This window comes from Dendrobates tinctorius, unplaced genomic scaffold, assembly GCF_039654945.1.
Source record: "Dendrobates tinctorius isolate UK_male_01 unplaced genomic scaffold, ASM3965494v1 ptg000152l, whole genome shotgun sequence".
In the NCBI taxonomy this organism is placed as follows: Eukaryota; Metazoa; Chordata; class Amphibia; order Anura; family Dendrobatidae; genus Dendrobates; species Dendrobates tinctorius.
Genome location: NW_027361819.1, coordinates 6977672 through 7001028, shown reverse-complemented (window position 1 = coordinate 7001028; position 23357 = coordinate 6977672). Strand labels below are relative to the sequence as shown.

The 23357-nt window shown below is 45.3% G+C and overlaps 2 protein-coding genes across 2 annotated transcripts in view; both read right to left on the bottom strand.

Moving 5' to 3' along the window:
* The window catches only part of LOC141050648 (transmembrane protease serine 9-like), a 54632-nt gene extending 52769 nt beyond the window's left edge, over positions 1–1863 (bottom strand). The window contains exon 1 of the mRNA XM_073547234.1: positions 1765–1863. Coding sequence (XP_073403335.1) covers positions 1765–1807 — 43 coding nt within the window. The 5' untranslated portion in view covers positions 1808–1863. The remainder of the gene's footprint in view (positions 1–1764) is intronic.
* A 385-nt stretch (positions 1864–2248) lies between these two features.
* LOC141050647 (serine protease 27-like) lies at positions 2249–6517 on the bottom strand. Its single transcript, XM_073547233.1, has 5 exons — positions 6248–6517; positions 5860–5877; positions 5445–5764; positions 4830–4999; positions 2249–2359 (listed from the first exon to the last, which is right to left on the bottom strand). The coding sequence occupies exons 1-5, from the start codon at positions 6421–6423 to the stop codon at positions 2249–2251; spliced, it is 795 nt and encodes a 264-aa protein (XP_073403334.1). The 5' UTR covers positions 6424–6517.
* Positions 6518–23357: the final 16840 nt, after the last annotated feature.

Below are 23357 nucleotides of genomic sequence, written 5' to 3'. Positions count from 1 at the left end.
AATCTCAATACTGGAAAACCTCTAATTGCCCAGAGAAGACTTGTGTAACACTCTGATTTCTCCTTGAAGGGTAATGAACCCATTTTAGGTCCTTTAACGCAAACACGCCCTATAAATGTTCAAGTGACTTCAAACTACCTGGCTAGGGGAAAAAGGATTGTAACTAGAGGTACCCAACAGCGTATTCCATAACACTCTGTAGTAAGAAAACTTTTAGGCTACTTAAACTGTAAAAATGTAATATTTCATAAAAGTGTTACTCCAATGTAATAAAAAATCAGACAAATGTATAAACACAATAAATATTTCATTGAAATACACAACTATACAATAAAAATGAAATGTAAAAGTTAATAGTAAAAACAAGGAACAATGAAAGCAAGGGGAGGCCGATGAGAGACACAAAATAATGGAAAAAACATAACAATACTAAAGGGACTTACCGAACGGCAGAATACTACCAGGGAGTAATGATAGCGGGTATGTATAGCCACATATAAAGGTCCACACCTCCCAGGACTGAAACGTCGCTGTATGGGCTAATAAACAGCACTTTGACTGGAACTCTTTTGGTGTGCCGCTTCCATCTTGAGGACTATTTTTGAGGTTTGGTATATGCCTGGAAGGCTTGCACCCGCATTGTCTGTTTATTTTTTGTGCTGCTTTTCCTCTTTTTTCACACACACATATATCTATATATATTTCTCCAAAGGGATCTACATCCTTTAACTCTATTAATTCTCCTTTAGCGCGGGAGTTTTAGAGCTCAAGACAAACAAAGCTCAGAGACAATTGTAGAAGAATTAATTTGCATATTTTTTTTTAATTAAAAATAGTATTCAAAGTTTTTTTGTGATGGGATAACCTTGAAAAAAGTATAGCCAGTACTTAAAGGGATGGCAAAATTCCCCATCCATCCATCACCCTCTCAAAATGAGCAGTAAATGAGGAAAAAGTGATAACAATAATTTATAGCTAATATGAGGACCTCCTTCAGGACAGTATTGTAGGACGGCTGAGATGGAGCAGATATCCTGACTCCTGAGAAACCCATTGGTAGCAATTTTAGATGTGGTCCTTGACATCCCCAAAACCAAGTCTTCTACTTGAATCCCAGATGGTCAGACCAAGGTTTTATCTTATTCTCCCTACATTTTGCCCCAGTTGAATGGAGAAGACTTTTTTACCCACAAGAGTAAAAAGATAGAAGAGGAAGGAACCTGATCACGAACATGAAGCTTGAAACCTCAAATGAAGGGTAGGACATTTGTAGAAGGATTACTCTTATTCGACCATCGATACGGACCTGACAGCATGAAATTGTAATATGTAACTTACAAGATTCCCCACTTACCTTCCTAAAATAAGTAGGAATTGAACAAATAGTGGGACAAATAATCTATAGTTGATCTGAGGACGTCCCTTGAGGTCAGTATTGTAAGATGGCTGAGTCAGAGTAGACTTCTTGAGAAGACCGTCAGTGGCAACTATAGATGTGGGTCCTTGACTTCATTAAAGCAAGTCTTCTACGTGAATCCCAAATAATCAGACCAAGGTTTTATTTTATTCTCCGTATATTTTGACCCATTTGAATGGAGAAGACATTTTTTGCCCAGAAGAGTAAAAAGGAATAAGAAGAAGGAATCTGGTCATAAACATGAAGCTTGAAAACCCTAATGAAGGACATGACATTTGTAGAAGGATTACTCCTATTAGGCCATCGAAACGGATCTGATGGTATTCAGCGTGTAAACTGTAACTTACCAAGGTGCAGAAATATTAGCGCCCCAAGAATCTTCAACTCCATCTTCTGATGTCTGGTTGATCTGATCTGGACACCCGTTTTATAGAGGTTTCATTTCTAATCATTAGATAAGGAAATCCCAATTACATAGTAACTGATAGTTTACATAACAAAGTATAAAAACTCATCAATCACTTCAGGCTATAGAGAAAGCAATAGCAGGAAACACTAAAAAAAATTCTCTAATCTCAATCATCACAAAGGAGATCATAAGATAAACAGCTCTGCCGAGAAACCGGCAAAACAATGACGGACGCAAATAAAATTAATCCAAGGTGTTGTGTGCGCCGAGCCTCGTATCAGGTCAATAATTCATAATTCCATGCCCGAATCTTCAACAGTTCACTGCTCGTCACAGGAAGAAATCTTCAGATTTTGCTTTTTCATCATTTTTCAGCATCTCGTAATCATAGAGAAGGATGGATGAAAGTGGGGGAGCGGAGCTTAGTTATAATTTAAAGAAATCCAGCAAAAATGATTTTCTGGCCTATCAGGTAAAGGTTCAAAGATGTTGATGGTGAAGTTTGTAGTTTTTGGATTTGAACCGACTTCCGACTGGAGAGAAAAGTTAGAGGAGATATTTATTTTATTAAAATTAGGGCCAATGTTGATTAGGCTTGAATATAACAAAAATAGGTGTGATGGTGTGATATGTTATGTGGGTATCATTTTGTGTATATTTCTATTTTACGCATTTCCATAGTGTTCTCTTGTTGCCCTGTATCATTCCGTGTATTCCCCATATGGTCTAGAATCTCAATTACTTTCCAAAAGTTTGATAATTGAATTAGCTCACTTAGGGCCCCATCACACATAGCTATCTCACTAGCGAGAGCGCTGCTGAGTCACAAGTTTTGTGACACAACAGCTATCTCACCAGCGAGATCGCTGTGTGTGACAGCGATCAGTGACCTGCCCCCCTGCCGGTATCGCTGATCACTGTAGGAAAGCCCTGGACATTTCTTTGATCGCTGGTCTCCCGCTGGCCAGCACGCATCACTGCGTGTGACAGGCGGGAAACCAGCGATCAGCTGGTAACTAACGTACACATTGGGTATCCAAGGGACGTGCGTCCCTTAGAAACCCGATGTGTATGTTAGTTACCAGCGCGCTGATGCAGGGAGCTGGTAACTAACATTCACATCGGGTATCTAAGGGACGCACGTCCCTCGGATACCCGATGTGTACATTAGTTACCAGCTCCCTGCATCAGCGCGCTGGTATCTAATGAACACAGCGACGCCGCGAGCTGGGCGGTTCGTGGCCCTGGGCACCCAATATCAATGGCTGTGATGTTAATGGTGTTAAGGTTTAATTGAATGGTTCGTGACACCACCCGTGGTGTTTGGCAAGGTAGATGGTAAGCCAACGCTGCATGCAGATCCGCTGGGACTGATGGTGTGGTGCAGCAAAGATGGTATAGCTCCCCACAGGTGGAGCTATAGTCCCAGGGCAGTGTGGGTGCAATGGATGAGGAGAGGCGCAGAATGGTATAGATGCTGGTACCCAGATGTAGCGGTGCTGAAGGTGTTAGCGACGAATGAATGGAGGACACCAGGGCTTGTAGTTTCAAAGCTTTACTCACAGTTCGTGGTACCCACTGGTGCCCGCCTCCGTGCCGTGTCCTCCGGGGTAGAGACTCAATCAACCTCCCGGGCAAGTCAGGGTTCTCCTCTCCAACACTCCGCCAACATGTGCCTTTCCTGAACGACTCCTCTATTGCGCTTTTTAATGTGAAGAGCTCCAGTACCGTAGTTCTCTGGAATTCCTCCTGTCAGATGTTCCTACACCCTTACTTGTATGACAGACAGCTGTAGCCTCTATCGGGGACTCCTCTCAGAGTCCTGGCTCGCAAATCGGTTGCTGTTGTGTCCCAAGTCTTGGATGGGAGTAGTGCATTTACAGCCAACTACTCCACCGCTGTCTGCTGCAGAACCATAAGTGTCCATACAACCTCGGAGACCGGGCCCCGACCTTGCGCTGAGAACCTATAGGCAGGGTTCCTCTTCCAACCCACAACTCCTCTCTGTTCTCCTACTCCTTCGTTCCGCGCTGTTCCTTCTCTCTCTTATGGAAGCTTAGGTTGCAGGTCTACGTCTTTCTCCTTCTCCTCTCTTTCCCGTGCCAGCTGGCTCAGATCACTGAGACAGCTGCAGCACTCTTTCTAAACTGAACTCAAACTGAACTCAAAACTAACTTCCGAACTGAACTCCTCTCGCCTGACCTCCTGTCAGACTGACCTACTATCCTCAACTTTCCTTCTCTTTTATACTAACTCCACCCACCTCCCAGCACATCTCGTGTTACGAAGCAGGGTTCCACGAAGGGTGCTCTGCTACCCCCAGCCTGAAGCTGCTAGGCGGACCTACTGAACTACCCTGTGTGTGGGATGCAGGTGTTGGAGTGTGGAAAGGAGTTCCCAACTTACCTAGTTGGGGGGGCACTACACCTTAGGAGAAGGTGCAGTACCTCTGTGGCGACTGAGCCTCAGGGGCGCCACATGACCACCGACACCCCCTTTGATGAACCGGATGACACAGCTGTGCCTCGTATTACAATTTAGCTGAAATTCTACCAATAACAATGTCCCATGAAGCCTTTCATTCTCCTACAGCGCCTTTCCTTGGAAATAGAAGAGCTACATGGTGACTATTGAAAGGTTATCTATACAATACGTGGACAGTCCGCGTCATCCAGGGAAAGACATTTCTTGTTGACACTCTCTGCTCTGCTTACATAAGACATAGTGCAGACTTGGGAATCATCAGACTTTATGGGGGGCTTTGAAATGTTTTTTCTAAGCTCAACAACCACTTTAAGTTGTGCACAAAACTGTAAATCTATGGTCAAAATAACGTCATCACACATGGACCATTCACTGGGGCCAAGTGCAGCTCCAAGAGCAGTATTGTCTGCTAATGATGGCTGCATACTGAGATTTTTCTTTCTCACATGGACCTCTGATACATATGGAAAGTCGCTCATGTGCACTAGTATAAAGACTAGCCCGACATCGGCCCCTCACCTGGCAGGAGTCTTTCCCTCCTTTGGGATATCCGGCACATATCATGGTGTCATACACTAAGGTAACAGAGCCGCTGGTCTGTGAGTCTATGTGATACATCTTGTCACATGTGCCGTAGTCGATCAGTGGGATCATCACCTTCTGAAGAGTCAGCGGGGACGTCAGTCTCACTGAGAAGGAAACAAGTCATGTTATTCCATTACTTGTGTTCTCCACACATTCTACCTTCTCAGATCATGTAGATCTTCCCATGGTTTGTCCCAGCCACAACTGGAGCAGCCATCAAGGTCCAGGTCATAGAAGATGCTCTGTGCTCAATTAAGGCACGGTTCTCCAATACCAGGAACTTTCCTAAGGTAGGTTTTATAATACATGTGATCATCGTTATTCACATCATCCCCGTCATTCTCATTATTCCAATCATGGACATCATCGAGGACAATGGTGGTGCAGACTGACCTCCTGTACTGGTGACGTTTCCCACAATTATCCCAGATTTTATGACTCTTTCAGTATTTATGTATTATTTCTTTTTAGCACAATCATTATTTTGTTCGTCATCATTATTGTTATTACTCCAACCATCCCCATCATACAAATCATCTCTGTCCTCACCTCCCGATGCAGTGTCTCCCCAGCCAGTGACCCAGCAGTCCATGCCGCAGGGGAAGGTGACGGAGGCGGAGGGCAGGCAGATGGGCAGGATGTAGTTGGTGTAGTTGACCGGACTGGAGAGCTTCACCAGAGCGATGTCTCCTTGGTTTGTTGTAGTTGAGTACGAGGAATAAACTATAATTCTTGACACAGAACTATCAACTGTATTAGATTCATCGACTAGGAGCTTGTAGGCGCCCAGACACAACTGAAACTGAAGAATCACTGTGGAGAAGAGAAGATGATCAGAGGTTACAAAGACTGAGGATCTGTCATCGTATCTCAATCCATGAGACCAGACACCACCCAACTCCACAGTTATTATGAACTGTCCATATGCATGGGGATTGGAGAGGTCCAGATTTTATCCTCTTACCTTTCTTCTTGGCACATCCTGAGATCATGAGATAAGCAGCCTTAAAATAAAACATTTATTCCCAGAACTCTGCTGGGAGATGGTTATGCTATAGGTGTCTACTCGTGTCCTCCCACTGGTTATTATGTGAATTGCAGGCTATGTAAGTAGTGGATCGCTGCGGTTTCAACCATAGTCCACCAGGATAAGGTTGCATGGGGTGGTGAGTGGATGGACAGTAGTGGAGGTCTTGGGATGCTTATATATATATACAGTATATACTGTGTATCTATATATATATATATACTATACTATAATATATATATTTACTTATAATAAATAAAAAAATGGAAAAAAAAATCTTACAGCAGAACAGAGGTCATCAGAGAGAAAATAAGCTAGAACTTACTCATTGAAGCAATGGGCAGCGGTCAGCACCCACTGAGGGGCGATGAGGGAGCCTCCACATAAATGGTAATAGTTGTTTAGCACTTTGTGAATCAGACTGACTTGCCACGGCCATTCTCCTTCTACAGCATCTGTGCCACCAACTATGCGGCCGGTGACCTGCTGGGAGCCACACATCGAGCCGCCATCTGCAGGGTTGGAAGTAGCTGGAAGGAAAGATTCATACAACTCAGTCACATTTCAGTAGATTGACCATATTTTGGGGGCTGTAAAGGAATATTGCAGTGAGGTTCTGTAGGTAACGCCGTTACGCGAGATGCAGTGACGAGACGGGAGTCGGAGTGAACTTCGAATATAACTTTTATAGATGTATATTTATATTTGTAAGGGCTATATTGAGTAACCGACAAGCTGACAATGATTATTCCTCGCAGGGATCAGAACAATTATACACAGGGAACACAAACACGACTACCCGGTCAAAACCGGTAACTATAGGGCCGCGGTATGGCCTACTACAGGTCCAGAAAACTACAGGCTATCAGCTACAATGTGTCACTTATCCTCCTCTGACGTCCGGCAGAGTGGTGGTCGGTGCCTCTTCGGCGTCCTAGCCGCTGGGCCCTGCCGATGAGGATCTGACGCAGGCTTCTGGCGTTCCTACGCCCAGATGGAGTGTGGGCACAACAGGCCCCTGTAGAGTTCCTCTGCATTGCACCTCCAAGCGGAGGCGGGATGCAACAGTCGGGGCCCGAGTCATGTGGGCGGACCGGGGTCGGACACGGGTAACTGCGGGCTGGAGGCGGGTGGTGGTGGCAACGGGCAAGCCGCAACCACAGGCTGGATTTGGGCAGCGGCGGTCGTGGGCAGCAGCGGGTAGGCCCCAGCCGCGGGCTGGATTTGGGCATCTGCGGCCGCAGGTGACAACGGGCAGGCCACAACCGTGGGTTGGAGTCGGGCTGTGGTGGCCACGGGCGCCAGCAGGTAGGCTGCAGGATTCGGGCAGTGACGGCCGTGGGAAGCACGGTCGTGCAGTTGGGGTCCCTCTGCTGTAAGCCTTAATCATCAACATTACCAGAAATAAACCCATGGCATAGATCACTCTGTGTGTAATGACTATAGAATAGAGGAAATTCGGGGGGCGTGGCCTGAGCTCTGCTGGTGTAGGATGCAGGGGCTCTGAGCTTCCGCTCTGGTACCTCACTGAAGCGACCTACAAAGCACACAGGAGGCTCTTTTATCAAGAATTGTACCTGGCTTTATTCCCTTATCCGGACTGAACATTCTGACACCTGGATGGTTGAACTGGGATAAAGACATCAGAAGTTACATCCTCTCAGAAGCTGCAGCTGAAGCTGTGAGGTGAAAGGCGGAAGGATACACTGCCACACAGCTTCTCAAAAGAACCAGCCTCGGCCCTAATCCACTGGATCACCCTGAAAGGAACCAGCCTCGGCCCTAATCCACTGGATCACCCTGAAAGGAACCAGCCTCGGCCCTCATCCACTTGATGACCCTAAAAGGAACCAGCCTCGGCCCTAATCCACGGGCACATCCTGAAAGGAACCTGTTGTGAGTTCATTTTCCCCTTCACTACTGAGGCCCGAGGAACTCCCTCTTCTGGTGAAGAAAGGTAGTGAGCCTGATTGTCAAACACCTGGGGCTGATGATGATGACTGGCTGAGTGGAGTTAATGACTGGATATAAGGCTGCCGACGCCCTTCTGCCCTGCGGGTGATTTCTCTGTGGACTTCTAGGAAACCAGTCTGATTCCTGCTCATCTAAAGCTAAGATTTCTGCTTTGCCTTTTTGCATTAGTGTTTTGTTTTCCTTGCTTTTCTGGATTCTGCCATTCCCTGCTGGGGTGAGCTGAATCTCCTTTTGCCTGTTGCTCTGTCTTCAGAATATTCCTGAGTACTGACATAGCCTTTTTTGAAGCCTAGCGTCTTCAGGGCCTTTTTTACTGTCAGTTTGTTGGCTCTTATTTTCATAGGGTTTTTCACGGATTGCAGACAGCAGCCTTCCTGTCCTTTCCTATCTAAGCTAGCTTGGGCCCCATCTTTGCTCAGTCTATCTTTCTGTCTGTGTTTTGTTCTTTCTTCTTGCTTCACCGTCATTATATGTGAGGGGCTGCCTTTTGCTTTGGGGTCTGCTCTGGGGCAGTTTAGATTTCACTTTCTGTCTTTAGGCTATGTAGTCCTCCGGCTGTGATCGAGGGGCCTAGGGCATCGTAGGAGCCCCCCACGGCTACTGCTAGTTGTGTTGATAGGTTCAGGGGTCTGCAATCCGATAGCTGCCAACTTCTCTGGTTTTCTGGACTTAGCTAGCATTTCTATTTTTGCCTCCTATGGTGACTCAATCATAACAGAATCACCCGCCAGACCGCAGATTCTAGGGTACTCAATAGCAGGAAAGAATTGTTAAAAAAAACAAAAAAAAGTGTGTATATTTTTTCCTCTATATCTCTGAGGCCGTAGGGGGAATTTTTTTTTTCTTTTCTCTCAATGGAGATAAAGCAAGTGTCTGATCGTGTGGAGCAGCTCGCTGCGGAAGTGCGGGGAATTTCCGCCTACCTTGCTCATTCACATGCTGCTGAACCAAAGATTCCTACACCTGATGTATTTTTTGGGGATCGGTCTAAATTTTTGAATTTCAAAAATAATTGTAAATTATTTTTTGCCTTGAAGCCTAATTCGTCAGGGAGCTCCGCGCAGCAGGTTAAAATTGTCATCTCTTTGCTGCGTGGCGATCCCCAGGATTGGGCGTTTTCTTTGAAACCAGATGATCCTATTCTGACTAATGTGAACGCATTTTTTCAAGCCTTGGGGTTGTTGTATGATGAACCTAATGCCATTGATCAGGCTGAAAAGACCCTGCTGGCATTGAATCAGGGTCGTGATTCTGCAGAATTGTGCTGTCAAAAATTCCGAAAGTGGGCAGTACTTACTACCTGGAATGATAATGCCTTGGCTGCTCTCTTTCGGAAGGGGTTGTCAGAAGCCGTAAAAGATACTATGGTGGGATTTCCTGTTCCCTCTGGTCTTGACGATTCTATGTCTTTAGCCATTCAGGTTGATCGGCGTTTGCGTGAACGCAGAGCTGCACGAGAGGTGTTGCCACCTGTTGAACAGATGTCTGAACCTATGCAATGTGATAGAGTTTTTTCCAGAGAGCAGCGTCAGGAGTTCAGAAGGCGTAATAAGTTGTGCTTTTTCTGTGGAGATGCCTCGCATATTATTTCTGTCTGTCCTAAACGCGAGAAACGCTTTGCACACACGTTTTCTGTTGGTGGTGTTCAACCTAAGTTTCTTCTGGCTATTACTCTGATCTGCTCCCTGTCCACATTTTCCGCCAAGGCTTTTGTGGATTCGGGAGCAGCTCTAAACCTAATGGACTTGGATTTTGCTAAACGTTGTGGATTTCCGATGACACCTCTGCAGACGCCTATCCCTTTGAGGGGGATTGATGCTACTCCTTTGGCTAAAAATAAACCTCAGTTTTGGACCCAGGTGGTAATGCGGGTCGCCCCAGACCATCAAGAAAATTGCAGATTTTTGGTGTTGCATAATCTGCATGATACTATTGTTCTGGGGTTTCCCTGGTTACAAATTCATAATCCAGTTTTGGATTGGAAATCTGTGTCTGTGGTGAGTTGGGGTTGTCGGTGTGCCTTTAGTGAGGCTCCGGTGTTTTCCACCTCTCCTCAGTCGCATGATGTTCCTGACTATTTGGCGGACTTTTATGATGTATTTAGTGAGAATGAGTCTGCGTCTCTGCCTCCTCATAGGAGTTATGACTGTGCAATTGAACTGAGCCCAGGGTGTAAATTTCCCAAGGGTCGGCTCTTCAATTTATCTGTACCCGAGCACGAGGCTATGCGATCCTATATTAAGGAGGCGTTGGAGAAGGGTCATATTAGACCATCCTCGTCACCCTTAGGTGCCAGTTTTTTTTTTGTAGCCAAAAAGGATGGATCATTAAGACCTTGTATTGATTATCGTACCCTCAACAAAATTACTGTTAAATATCAGTATCTGTTACCCCTGATTTCTGATCTATTCTCCAGAGTTAAAGGTTCTTGCTGGTTTACCAAGCTTGACCTCAGGGGGGCGTATAATCTTATTCGCATTAAGCAGGGGGATGAATGGAAGACGGCGTTTAATACTCCGGAGGGACATTTTGAGTACCTGGTGATGCCTTTTGGGCTCACTAATGCCCCTTCTGTCTTCCAGTGCTTCATGAACGATATTTTCCGAGATTTTGTCGATAAATTTTTGATTATCTATCTGGATGATATTTTGATCTTCTCCAAGGATTGGGATTCTCATGTGGAACATATTCGGACTGTGTTCCGGATCTTGAGGGAGAATTCCCTGTATGTCAAAGGATCTAAATGCCTTTTTGGAGTACAGAGGATTTCTTTTTTGGGATTTATTTTGTCCCCGTCAACTATTGAAATGGACCCGGCCAAGGTACAGGCCATTTACGATTGGGTTCAGCCCACTTCTTTGAAGGCCCTCCAGAAGTTTTTGGGTTTTGCTAATTTTTATCGGAAATTTATAGCAAAATTTTCTAGTATTGCCAAGCCATTGACTGATTTGACTAAGAAGGGTGCTGATGTGTTAAATTGGTCTCCGGAGGCTGTTTCTTCCTTTCAGGAGCTGAAGCGAAGATTCACCTCCGCCCCGGTTTTGCGGCAACCTGATGTCTCACTTCCGTTCCAGGTAGAGGTGGATGCTTCTGAGATTGGTGCAGGAGCTGTTTTGTCCCAAAAGGATCCTGTAATATCTAAAATGAATCCCTGTGCTTTCTTTTCCAGAAAGTTCTCTCCATCTGAACGTAACTATGATGTGGGGAATCGGGAACTGTTAGCCATGAAATGGGCATTTGAGGAGTAGAGACATTGGTTGGAGGGAGCTAAGCATCAAGTCGTGGTCCTCACTGACCACAAGAATTTGTCAGCTGTGCGTCAGCTGAAAAGATATGGTTTGTCTAAGAATCTGCTGATCTTATTCTTTAATGCTGTCATCAGATCTGTGATTTGTTTCTCTCTGATAGTCTGGTATGGAGGAGCCACTGCGCATGACAAACTCCGCTTACAAAGGACTTTCAGAACAGCAGAGAGAATTATAGGCTCCCCCCTGCCTAAAATCCAGGATCTTTATGATAAGAGTATTCGATCCCACGCATTGAAAATTTCATCCGATCCCTCTCACCCGGGACACTCCTCATTCCAACTACTCCCTTCAGGATGTCGCTTCAGAGTCCCCAAATGCAGCACCAACCGCCATATGAACAGCTTCTATCCACTCTCTGTTCAACAATTAAATCGTCATGTGTAGACTATATACTGTATCTGTCTTGTTAGATGTTACTTGTTGTATCTGTTGTTATATATTATGTTGCCTCTTTGCCACAAAGAATTCCTTGTATATATGTAATATGTACTTGGCGATAATAAATTTGATTGATTGATTGATTGATTGATTGAATTTGATTTACCTAGAGTCGGCTAAGCGCTTGAACCCTAGACAGGCTAGGTGGGCCTTGTTTTTTACATGTTTTGATTTTGTGGTTTCTTTTCTTCCTGGAACTAAGAATGTCGAGGCTGACGCCCTCTCTAGGAGCTTCTTTGCTGATTCTCCTGTGTTGACCAAACCTGCTACCATCTTAGGCGAAGGGGTAGTTCTTTCTGCCATCTCGCCCGATTTGAGACGTGCTCTGGAAGAGTTCCAGGAGGACAAACCTGAGCGTTGTCCCAGTGGAAAGTTGTATGTTCCTGACCAGTGGAAGAAGAGAGTGATGTCTGAAGTTCATTGCTCTGCTTTGGCTGGTCATCCAGGTATTTTTAGTACTAGAGATCCGGTGAGTCGGTCTTTTTGGTGGCCCTCCTTGTCTCGTGATGTCAGGAATTTTGTGCAGTCCTGTGGGACGTGCTCCCGGTCTAAATCGTGTTCTTGCTCTAGTGGGTTGTTGATGCCTTTGCCTGTCCCCAAGAGGCCATGGACCCATATTTCAATGGATTTCATCTCTGATATGCCTGTCTCTCAAAGGATGACTGTTATTTGGGTGATTTGTGATAGGTTCTCTAAGATGGTTCATCTTGTACCACTCCCTAAGTTGCCGTCTTCCTCTGAATTGGTGCCCCGGTTTTTACAACATGTGGTTTGCTTGCACGGGATTCCCGAGAACATTGTATCTGACAGAGGAGTCCAGTTTGTGTCTAGATTTTGGAGAACTTTCTGTTCCAAGCTGGGAATTCAGTTGTCCTTCTCCTCTGCTTTTCACCCTCAGACCAATGGGCAGACAGAGAGAACAAACCAGACCTTGGAGTCATATTTGAGATGTTTTATTTCTGCTGATCAGGATGATTGGGTTTCATTTTTGCCCTTGGCCGAATTTGCTTTAAATAATAGAGCTAGTTCTGCCACTTTGATGTCACCTTTTTTTGTAACTTTGGGTTTCATCCTCGATTTTCTTCAGGGCAGGTGGAGCCCTCTGCCTGCCCAGGTGTTGACACTGTGGTGGAGAGAATGCACCAGATCTGGGACCAAGTGGTGGATAAGTTATCTCTCTCCCAGGAAAAGGCCCAGCGGTTTTCCAACCGACATAGGACCATTGGTCCCCAGTTTAAGGTTGGTGATATGGTGTGGTTATCATCAAAAAATATTGCTATGAAGGTGGCTTCTCCTAAGTTTAAGCCTAGATTTATTGGACCTTACAAGATTTTGGAGATTATTAATCTGGTCTCTTTTTGTTTGGCTCTTCCTGTCACATTTAAAATCCATAATGTGTTCCATAAATCTTTGTTGAAGAGGTTTGTTGAACCTGTTGTTCCGGGGGTTGCACCTCCAGACCCTGTATTGGTTGAAGGAAACATGGAATATGAGGTAGAGGAAGTACTGGATTCCCGTCTGGCTAGACGGAGACTCCAATATTTGGTTAAGTGGAAGGGTTATGGTCAGGAGGATAATTCCTGGGTCTCTGCCTCTGATATTCATGCCAAAAGATTGGTGCGTGCCTTTCATCGGGCTCACCCTGATCGCCCTGGTGGCGTGGTTGAGGGTTCGGTGACCCCTCCTCAAGGGGGAGGTACTGTTGTGAGTTCATTTTCCCCTTCACTACTGAGGCCCGAGGAACTCCCTCTTCTGGTGAAGAAAGGTAGTGAGCGTGATTGTCAAACACCTGGGACTGATGATGATGACTGGCTGAGTGGAGTTAATGACTGGATATAAGGCTGCCGACGCCCTTCTGCCCTGGGGGTGATTTCTCTGTGGACTTCTAGGAAACCAGTCTGATTCCTGCTCATCTAAAGCTAAGATTTCTGCTTTGCCTTTTTGCATTAGTGTTTTGTTTTCCTTGCTTTTCTGGATTCTGCCATTCCCTGCTGGGGTGAGCTGAATCTCCTTTTGCCTGTTGCTCTGTCTTCAGAATATTCCTGAGTACTGACATAGCCTTTTTTGAAGCCTAGCGTCTTCAGGGCCTTTTTTACTGTCAGTTTGTTGGCTCTTATTTTCATAGGGTTTTTCACGGATTGCAGACAGCAGCCTTCCTGTCCTTTCCTATCTAAGCTAGCTTGGGCCCCATCTTTGCTCAGTCTATCTTTCTGTCTGTGTTTTGTTCTTTCTTCTTGCTTCACCGTCATTATATATCGGGGGCTGCCTTTTGCTTTGGGGCAGTTTAGATTTCCCTTTCTGTCTTTAGGCTATGTAGTCCTCCGGCTGTGATCGAGGGGCCTAGGGCATCGTAGGAGCCCCCCACGGCTACTGCTAGTTGTGTTGATAGGTTCAGGGGTCTGCAATCCGATAGCTGCCAACTTCTCTGGTTTTCTGGACTTAGCTAGCATTTCTATTTTTGCCTCCTACGGTGACTCAATCATAACAGGAACCAGCCTCGGCCCTCATCCACAGGCTCATCCTGAAAGGAACCAGCCTTGGCCCTAATGCACGGGCTCATCTTGAAAGGATCCAGCCTCGGCCCTAATGCACGGGCTCATCCTGAAAGGAACCAGCCTCGGCCCTAATGCACGGGCTCATCCTGAAAGGAACCAGCCTCGGCCCTCATCCACTTGATCACCCTGAAAGGAACCAGCCTCGGCCCTAATGCACTGGATCACCCTGAAAGGAACTAGCCTCGGCCCTAATGCACAGGCTCATCCTGAAAGGAACCAGCCTCGGCGCTCATGCACAGGCTCATCCTGAAAGGAACCAGCCTCGGCCCTAATGCACGGGCTCATCCTGAAAGGAACCAGCATATAGGCGACCTAGTAAACAGATCGCGACGGAACAACTTAAGAATCAGAGGCCTGCCAGAATCGATTCCAGATAAAGAAATCATCCATACTCTGTCCGGAATATTCAACAAAATCATTGATAAAGATAGCAACAATGATCTTGGTATAGAAAGAGCCCATAGGGTCTACAGACCAAAGCCACTAGGTCCAGAAAGACCAAGAGATATTCTGTGTTGTTTTCAAAGCTTCAAAATAAAGGAAGAAATTCATCAAAAAGCGAGAGACAAGAAAAAAATTGAATTCGACAAAAATGAGATTCAAATATTCCAAGATCTTACAAAACTGACTCTGGATTTAAGAAGACAACTTCAACCCTTGACACGAGCGATAAGAAGCAAAAGCATTGTCTACAGATGGCTCTTTCCATTTGGCCTGGCAATACCCTTAAACAATAAGACTTTGATAGTCAGAACCCCTGATGATCTGCCATTTGTACTCAAGAAGCTGGATCTCACAGACCTCCACATTCCAGATTGGACAACAGCGGAAGAATTCCTTAATCTGCCGCCTCTCCCAAACCTGGAAAAATGGTCCACAGTATCCCCTTCTAAGCCGAAAAAAGACTAAACAGAAATCCTAAAAAAAAACACCCAACAGAGACGGGAGAGAGGAAGATGAAATGGGCTGACGTGTCGAATTCATACGGACACATTGACTTATTCAATAGTTAGAGACCCCCACTGGGGATTTCACTTTGGTCTTCTTTCTCCTCCCTTCTTAGTTCAAATGTTATATAGTATGTTTTAAAAATGTTTCTTTGGTTAGTTCCCCTTCCTTAGAATACCTGAGGAGCCGTGCCTCTTCTTTCTCTCTCGCTTCCTCCTCTTCTTCCGATGGGGTGGGGAGTAAAGGGATAATGGGGTACATCGTTAGCTACCTATATTATAATACTTTCACAGGTATATTTTAGTTCATGTTTCTAGACTTCAAGAGATCATATTACATCCATGACTATACCCACTTCAATAAGACGGGTGTCTACTGTCCTCTACTACAAATAGTCACTCATACCCTTAATTCTTTCTAAGCTACATACATTCCTAGGTCCACGTCCCCACGGGTCTAGGTACTCATTCTTTGCAGTCATACCTTACTGAGTTAGCAATTGCTATCCATACCTTAGCCAGTTGCAAAAGTTCTTTTAGTTACAATTTTTTGATCCATGAGCTAGCTGCTCAGGATCCGTAACAAACCCCCATTGTTTGTTTTTTCCCTACATAATCCCACCCTACTCCCAAGTCCTGATAAAAAATGTAAACTACATTACATAGTGCCTTTCTTAACATTTAAATGACCTATTTAAATATTGCTACTTTTAACGTAAAGGGAATCAACATCCCAAAAAAAGGGTCGCAAATTCTAAACTACCTGGGGAAAAATCAAATAGATCTTGCATTTCTCCAAGAAACACACTTTAAGCATACGTATAACCAAGAATAAAATTTTCACGAGATGGTTTAACGCCAACTCTCCGATAAAAAAAAATAAAGGTGTATCCATAGTTATAAACAGAGAGTCCCCTTTGTACTTCATACATGATACAGATGGGAGATGTCATGATCCAGAGTGGATCTGACAGTTTAAACGTACAAAGTGAACTTTTTTCCTTTGGCTAGGTGCCAAAGTGGTGTGATTGCCCCCAGTGGCCATTGGAATTATTACACGTGGTGTCGTTCATTCTAAGTTGCCCCGGTGGTGGTGAGTGGTAGTGCACTTTAGTTTCTTTGGTTTAATGTGCACGTAATTACAAATCAGGTGTGAGGCTCTATAAAAGAGTGTCAGGTGTGTTTGGTCACCGTTGGTGATATTGTGAGTTCGTCATTTGGGAAGCAAGCCTGGGTGATGAAGGAGCGGAACAAGAGTCCTGGGCAGCCCAGCCAGAGGGGTTGAGTCAGCTATGGAGTCTGCAAGGAGTGCTGGCATGGATTGGTGGAGTTTATGGTGTCGGCAGGAAGTGCTTGCATGGCTAGGTGGAGTGGCGACTATGGTGAGAGTTGCACTCAGCATGCTGGACTTGGTTGCTGAAAGCTGGACTCAAGCATGCTGGACTTCTTGGCAGAAATGTTGGACTCAAGCATGCTGGACTTTTTGGCAGAAGCTGGACTCATCTTTGGGACTCTGTTTACTGGGCAGCTGCAACTGGTGGTGGACTCTGCTCCAATGGATCCGGTTATGTGATGGATCCGGGTGGAGGAGAAGATGCACACAGGTGGTGGGCTCTGTTGCTAGGAGCGTATGCAACAGAGCAAAACTAAGTGGTGTTTCCCCTGTATTGTTGCCTTTCCTCATGTGTGTTTAGCGCAGTGGTGGGATTAGTTTCCGCACCGACCAATTCCCTAGTGAGGGTTTAGGTGCAGGGCGAGCTAGGGTTAAAAGGTATCCTGTGCATCGCCTGGTGCGGAACCGGCATAGGGAACGTTAAGAGTGCAGGGACACTGGCTCAGGGGAGTACAGGAGGTCTCCACATCCCTATTCCCTATCGCAGGGCCCACCATTGTTAATGTTACCCAGGTTTCCCCTTATTATTTAAATTTGCCTTACTGGAGGCGGGGTTTCCAGACTACTTATATATAACATGTAATACCTAAATTCGCCAGTTGGAGGCGGCATATCCAGCTGCACGTTTTATTATTTAAATTCGCCCCACTGGAGGCGGTGTATCCAGGCTCACGCGTGTCATGGGTTCGCCCTGCGGTAGCTGCTGCGTCCAGACACACGTGACTGTGACAGGAGATATATATTTTTAAAGTGTACGATTTGTAATGAAACATTTTCTTTAGTCAACATATACGCTCCCAACAGCAACCACCGCCCCTTCTTCAAGAAGATATTCGACACTCTAGATAACTTCGTTGAAGGACAATTAATATTAGGAGGTGACCTCAATGTGCCGTTACACCCCCCTTTAGAAACCTCAGATAGTCACTCCACAGTCCCAATTAAAACAATTAAATAATCAAACAATTACTATCATCCAGGCTACTGATAGATGCATGGAGAACCATACATCCTTCCACCAGAGATTATTCCTTTTTCTCCCCAGTTCATAAGAAATAGTCAAGAATTGACAACTTATTCCTCCCTCACTACCTGTTAAATACCGTCAGCAAAACTTCTTACGACATAATCCTCTTTTCTGACCGCGCCCCTCTATTCCTTGAAACAAGTATTGAACCACGTAAAAAAGGACCCCTAAATTGGAAACTTAACAATAACCTAATTAAGAACAGCATCTCGCATGAACACATAGCCACAGGCATTAAGAACTTCTTCTCGGAAAATTGCCCACGACAAGTGTAATTCAAACATCTGGGAGGCTCTCAAGGCAGTAATTAGGGGACTCCTTATTGAATGTAGCAGCCACTGTGCTGTAAATCTTCATACTGAGAGGATGACACAGCGTTACTATAGAGAATGGGAGATAAAGCCATGAAACAGAGAAGAAACTGTACGGGTAGTGTGACAGCACAGCGGTCACCTGTAGCCCCATGTCATGATGTCACCTTGTTATTACTGCAGATGTTTTTATGCTAAAGATCTTGATAAGGATTATATACAGCCTTAGGAGACCTCAGAGCGTTATATGGATCTTTTTTTGGGAAATCAAAGACTTGCAAATTGATTTGCCGCAAATCAAACTTTTTAAAAATTGGCCAAATCAAATAAAAAATGGCTTATTTCAATTATTTAGTATTTTTTAATTCATGGCATTTACCAAACTCTCTTTATTATTCAAGGTGACTCCGGGGGACCCCTGGTCTGTAAAATTGATGGGGTTTGGTATGAAGCTGGCATTGGGAGTTGGGGAGATGGATGTGCCTTGTCTGACCGGCCAGGAGTCTACACCTATGTCCCGGATTACTACAGCTGGATCAAGTCTCTTGCTACGTTCTCGTCCTCTGACTCTCCTGTGTCTTACAAGTCCTCGTCCTCTGTGTCTTCTCTATCAGTGTCTCTATTGACCCTCAGTCTATTGCTGCACATTCGACTGCATTTACAGGCAGCGCTGCACTAGGCATAAGGTCTGAATATGTCCATGTTCGCAATGGAGTCACGTTTATCCTTAATCATACTCGTTGAAATTTTTCCCCAAACTGATACATAATGGCATGAGGAGCTCAAGAACGCTTCACAGTTCCTCCAAGTCTGCACAGTCAATCCCCCAATTCCCATTGGTCCATAATTCCCAAGATGGCTGGGGCTGAACTGCGCAGGCGCTGGTATAGTTTTTCAAGATGGCTGAGTCTACTATCGTTCAATGAAAATGCAAATACAAGGCGTTCACAGAGCCCACTGTACAGGTGCAGGATAAAGTAGCAGAGCCCCAATGGTAATTTAGGCTTCATATGGCCCTTCACAGATATTGCAGATCTTATATTTGCGCTTCATATGGCAGCATTAGTTCGGAGTTGGCGTTAGATCATTTTATGTAATATATAGGCAGTATTTTGGGTATTGGATGAAAGCCAGGCCTGACCTCCGTGATGACGGTATGAGGCACCGTGTGTGACGGTTCTGGGAATGATGTATGATTGTTATTGATTCTGTGCAGTTTATTATACTGATTATTACTTGATGGCAAACATATTTTGGGGATTTTTTCACTTTACTGATTCGTGATATCAATAAATATTATGTATTACTTACATTTGATTCTTGTGGTTGTCTTTTTGTCATTGTTTTTCATGCAGACTTTATAAAGTACAAATGTGATGGTGTGATAGGCTATGTGGATATCATTTTGTGTATAGTGTGTACACCCTCACATTCTATTCCCTCTTTAGAAATCAACAAACTAGTTTCATAATACAATGCACTATTAGCATATCAGTACACATCAACAGACAAAGATAAACACACTCTATGTACAGTCAGGCTGCAGACAGTAAGTGAGCTAATTCAATTATCAGCCTTTCAGAAGGTAATTGAGACTCCATACAATATGGGGAATGCACGAAATGATACAGGGCAACAAGAAATAGAAATATACACAAACAAATTTAATAACTCAGACAATACTAAAACATTTAGCATTAAACAGTTTATTACCTGCAACACAGAAAATGTGGTATATAAAATACATTGTGAAAAACGCAATTTATCATATATAGGTTGTACAACAAGAAAGCTAAAAATTCGCATTTTAGAGCATATTAGAGACATAGAAAACAATAATACAAATATGCGCAATATATCTATGGCCTCGAAAGAGTTCCTGACACAACATAATGGTCATTTAGAAACTATGTCAATTGTGGGAATAGAATGTGTTAAAAGCTCCAAACCTGGAGGAGATAGAAAAAAAATGCGTGCAGGACCTGTCAATGTAATCATGTGACAGCAGTTGTCATTTCTATTGGTCCTTGAAAAATATAAGATTTGCGTCATGTCACTGATTTTTCAGCTGTGAAAAAGATCTGGTGAGCTGGCTAAGGCTTTTTTTCAGCCCATTTTTTTTATATGTGTGTCTATCAGGAGTATAAAGAGGAGGCTGCCTGCCGGGCACAGCGGAGACAAGAAGCAATGGAGCTTGAAAGAGGGAGTAACGCAATGTGGAGTGTGACCCCAACGATCCGGGAGCCTGTACAGATCACCCGGACAGAGTTTAAGCCATTTGATGAGGCTTCCGGAGATGTGGAGGGGTTCTTCAAGGACTTTGAGCAGCAGTGTGCTGTGATGGAGGTGCCTCACTCTGGCTGGATGCGTTTGTTAGTGGGACTCGTGAACAGAAGCATGGCGGAGGCTTACCGAACCATTGATGCACTGCGGAATCGGGATTATAACATTGTAAAGTGGACTAACCTAGATTACCATGCTATCACCCCAGACTCATATAGGGTCAAGTTCCGAGACCTCCCATGCACCACGGGGGGGATCATTTAGGATGTATGCACATAAGATGTCCCAGGCATGTCGGAGATGGCTGGAAGCAGAAAACGCCTTTACTGTGGAAGATGTTATACAGGCGTTCCTTATAGAACAATTTCTTGCCAAGTGCCCCGCAGAGGTACGGGAATGGGTCCGGGAGCGCACGCCATGTACCGTGGCTAGAGCTGCAGCCCTGGCAGATGAAGCCCTTACTATCCGGCCGCAATGGAGGAGGATTCTGGACAATGAACAACGGCCTCCTCCCGCGCCCCGTTCCACTCCGATTATATCTGCCCTTCCACCTAGTCGCAAGCCGATGTCAATCACACCTCACAATCCTAGGCCCCAACAGTTCCGACCATGACCTGGGGGTATCACAGAGAGGAGATGTTATGGGTGTGGGCACCCTTTACATTTGCAGTCTGGCTGTCCCTCAAAAGATTCGGAGGGAGCCCCATGCAGCACCACCTTGTCCAGTGCATCTTGTACACTCCATCCCGCCTGAGGAAGATCTACCACCACCCCCACCAGAGTGGACCACTGACCACAGCACCACAGATACCCCTCCTGGAGTGTACAGACTCAGGCCTTTGTCCTTTAGCTACCCAGAGCAACGGCAACACGACCTGCAGGACGGCTTAATTGTTGGATACAAAGTGTCAGGATTTAGAGACACGGGGTCATTCCTGACTATCGCAAACCCCCGTTTGGTTCGAACTGTGGCAATTTACCAGGGTCCGGGAATTCCCATTGTCTTGGCGGGGGGTGCCCGCAAGTATATACAGCAAGCTTCTGTGCATTTGGATTATGGTTGTGGAGAAAAACTGTGTTGGATTGGAGTTATGGGAGGACTACCTGCAGATATCCTCCTTGGGAACGACATTGGGGAGTTACAGTGCCAATTTGTGGGAGCAGTCACCTGACCACAGGCCTTTCAAGCACTACGTCATCCGGACCTCACCGGGGAGCAACCACCACGAACCGCATCAGAGGTGGTAAGCAATACATTCGCTGCTACTACATTGGGAGAGTCTTGGGACAGAGAGGAATTTAGGAGAGAAATGGAGGGTGACACTACCTTAGCAGCCCTTAGGCGAAAGGCAGAAACTGGGCACATGGGAGATAATGAGGATGGCTTCACTCGAGAAAACGGACTGTATTATCGTGTAACAAAGGTCAGTGACCAGGGCAACCCTGATGCAACGACCAGGCAACTCATTGTCCCTCAGAAGTACAGGGCACAGCTACTCCAACTGGCCAATGACATCCCCTTGGCTGGGCATCAAGGGAGGAAAAGGACTGAAAAAAAACTCACCCAAAGTTTTTACTGGCATGGCATATTGCAGTCGGTAGCCCATTATTGCCGCACCTGCGATGTGTGCCAGCGAATGCGGCATCCAGCAGCTCAACATAAGGTACCCCTGCAATCCCTGACCATAACTGAAGAACCATTTCAACGTGTAGCTGTCAATATCATAGGTCCTCTGGCCCACCCCAGCCGGTCGGGGAAAAAATATATTCTGTCCGTGGAGGACTATGCCACTAGGTATCCTGAAGCTGTGGCCCTGTCCAGTATTACAGCATTACAGCAGTAAAGGTAGCTGAGGCCCTTGTTACTATCTTTACCCGTGATGTAGAAATTTATATGGGTAGATATACCCTTGTGCGTGCTGTGGCCTGTCCTAATTAGACAGAGTCTTATTGAGCGCTCAAGGAAGGAAAGACGCCACACCTGGTTAGCAGCAATACCTTCCAGCAAAACTCTGCTAGTTTTTTGAATATACTTGGTTTTATCAATTCGTACAGAAAGGAGTGGTTACTCATTAACATAAAGGCTGAACTTCTTATCTAAATGGTCAGTTTAAATACATGAACATATATGGGCGTCCGACCTAAGGTGACATAAGAATCAGATGATATACTGCCCCTTGTATTCCAATGTCAGCAAGACTCCAGTATCGGCTTGGACCATCTGGCCTAACTTCCTCTTCTGTGTGTCTGGGACAAATGTCACAAGACAATGCTATCATGAGATCACATCAGCTCCCCAGACTCTCTCATGGGGGGGCAGGAGGTCATTTCCACCAACATAAGTATATAGCCTATAGCAGGCAAGTGAGATCTAGATGAAATACATATATATTTCCATAACAATCCCCCCTTAGATATCACTTGCCCTAAAATCCTGCTCTTGGCCCAAAGCGCTGCAACTCTTTTGTGCTGCCAGTGAACTGACATACGCCTAGTGCATACATCCTCCTCTGTACAGACTTTCGCAAATGGGCAGTCAGGAGATCTGTCCCTAACGGGGGTTTGGTGCAATGTGATCAAAGTCTCTTAGTTAGCAATCTATGCAGTCAGTGCATGTGTATTCTCTGTCAGGTAGGTAATTTATTCAGTGAGGTAGGTCATCCACAGCATCATTCCAGCTCAGGTGTATCTTCTGGTATGAAGGCCTTTTCCTGCAATGCGATGCGTGGATCCAGGTGGGGGTTTTCCCTCCAGGTTGGTGGCGTCAGCACTTGGAGAAGGGCCATCGGATCTGGGATTGAGTGCTTCTCTTTACGGACTTTTTCCACCAATACTCAGCAGTCTCCTGACTTCAGGGCGTGCATACCAAGCACCGAATCTGGACCTGGCAATGAAGGAAAAACTCGAGAATGGACATTAGCAAGATTCTTGATAAATTCAATTACACATGCAGACAAAGTATCATATTGCATAGTCAACTGCTAAGCGAAGAATACCCCTAACCTGGGTTTAGACCCAAATAAAGTTTCATATCGGTGACAGCTTTTTCTGAGCCTAGGGGAGTGTCTAATGCCAGGGTTTGTCTGTGACTTGGGCAAATTTTTTAGCATGCTGCTCTTAAGTGTCCCACTTAGTCTATGGTGTGGGATGGTGAGAAGTGTGTAGGCCTAAGTCTGATCCTACTGCTAATCAGGTCTCT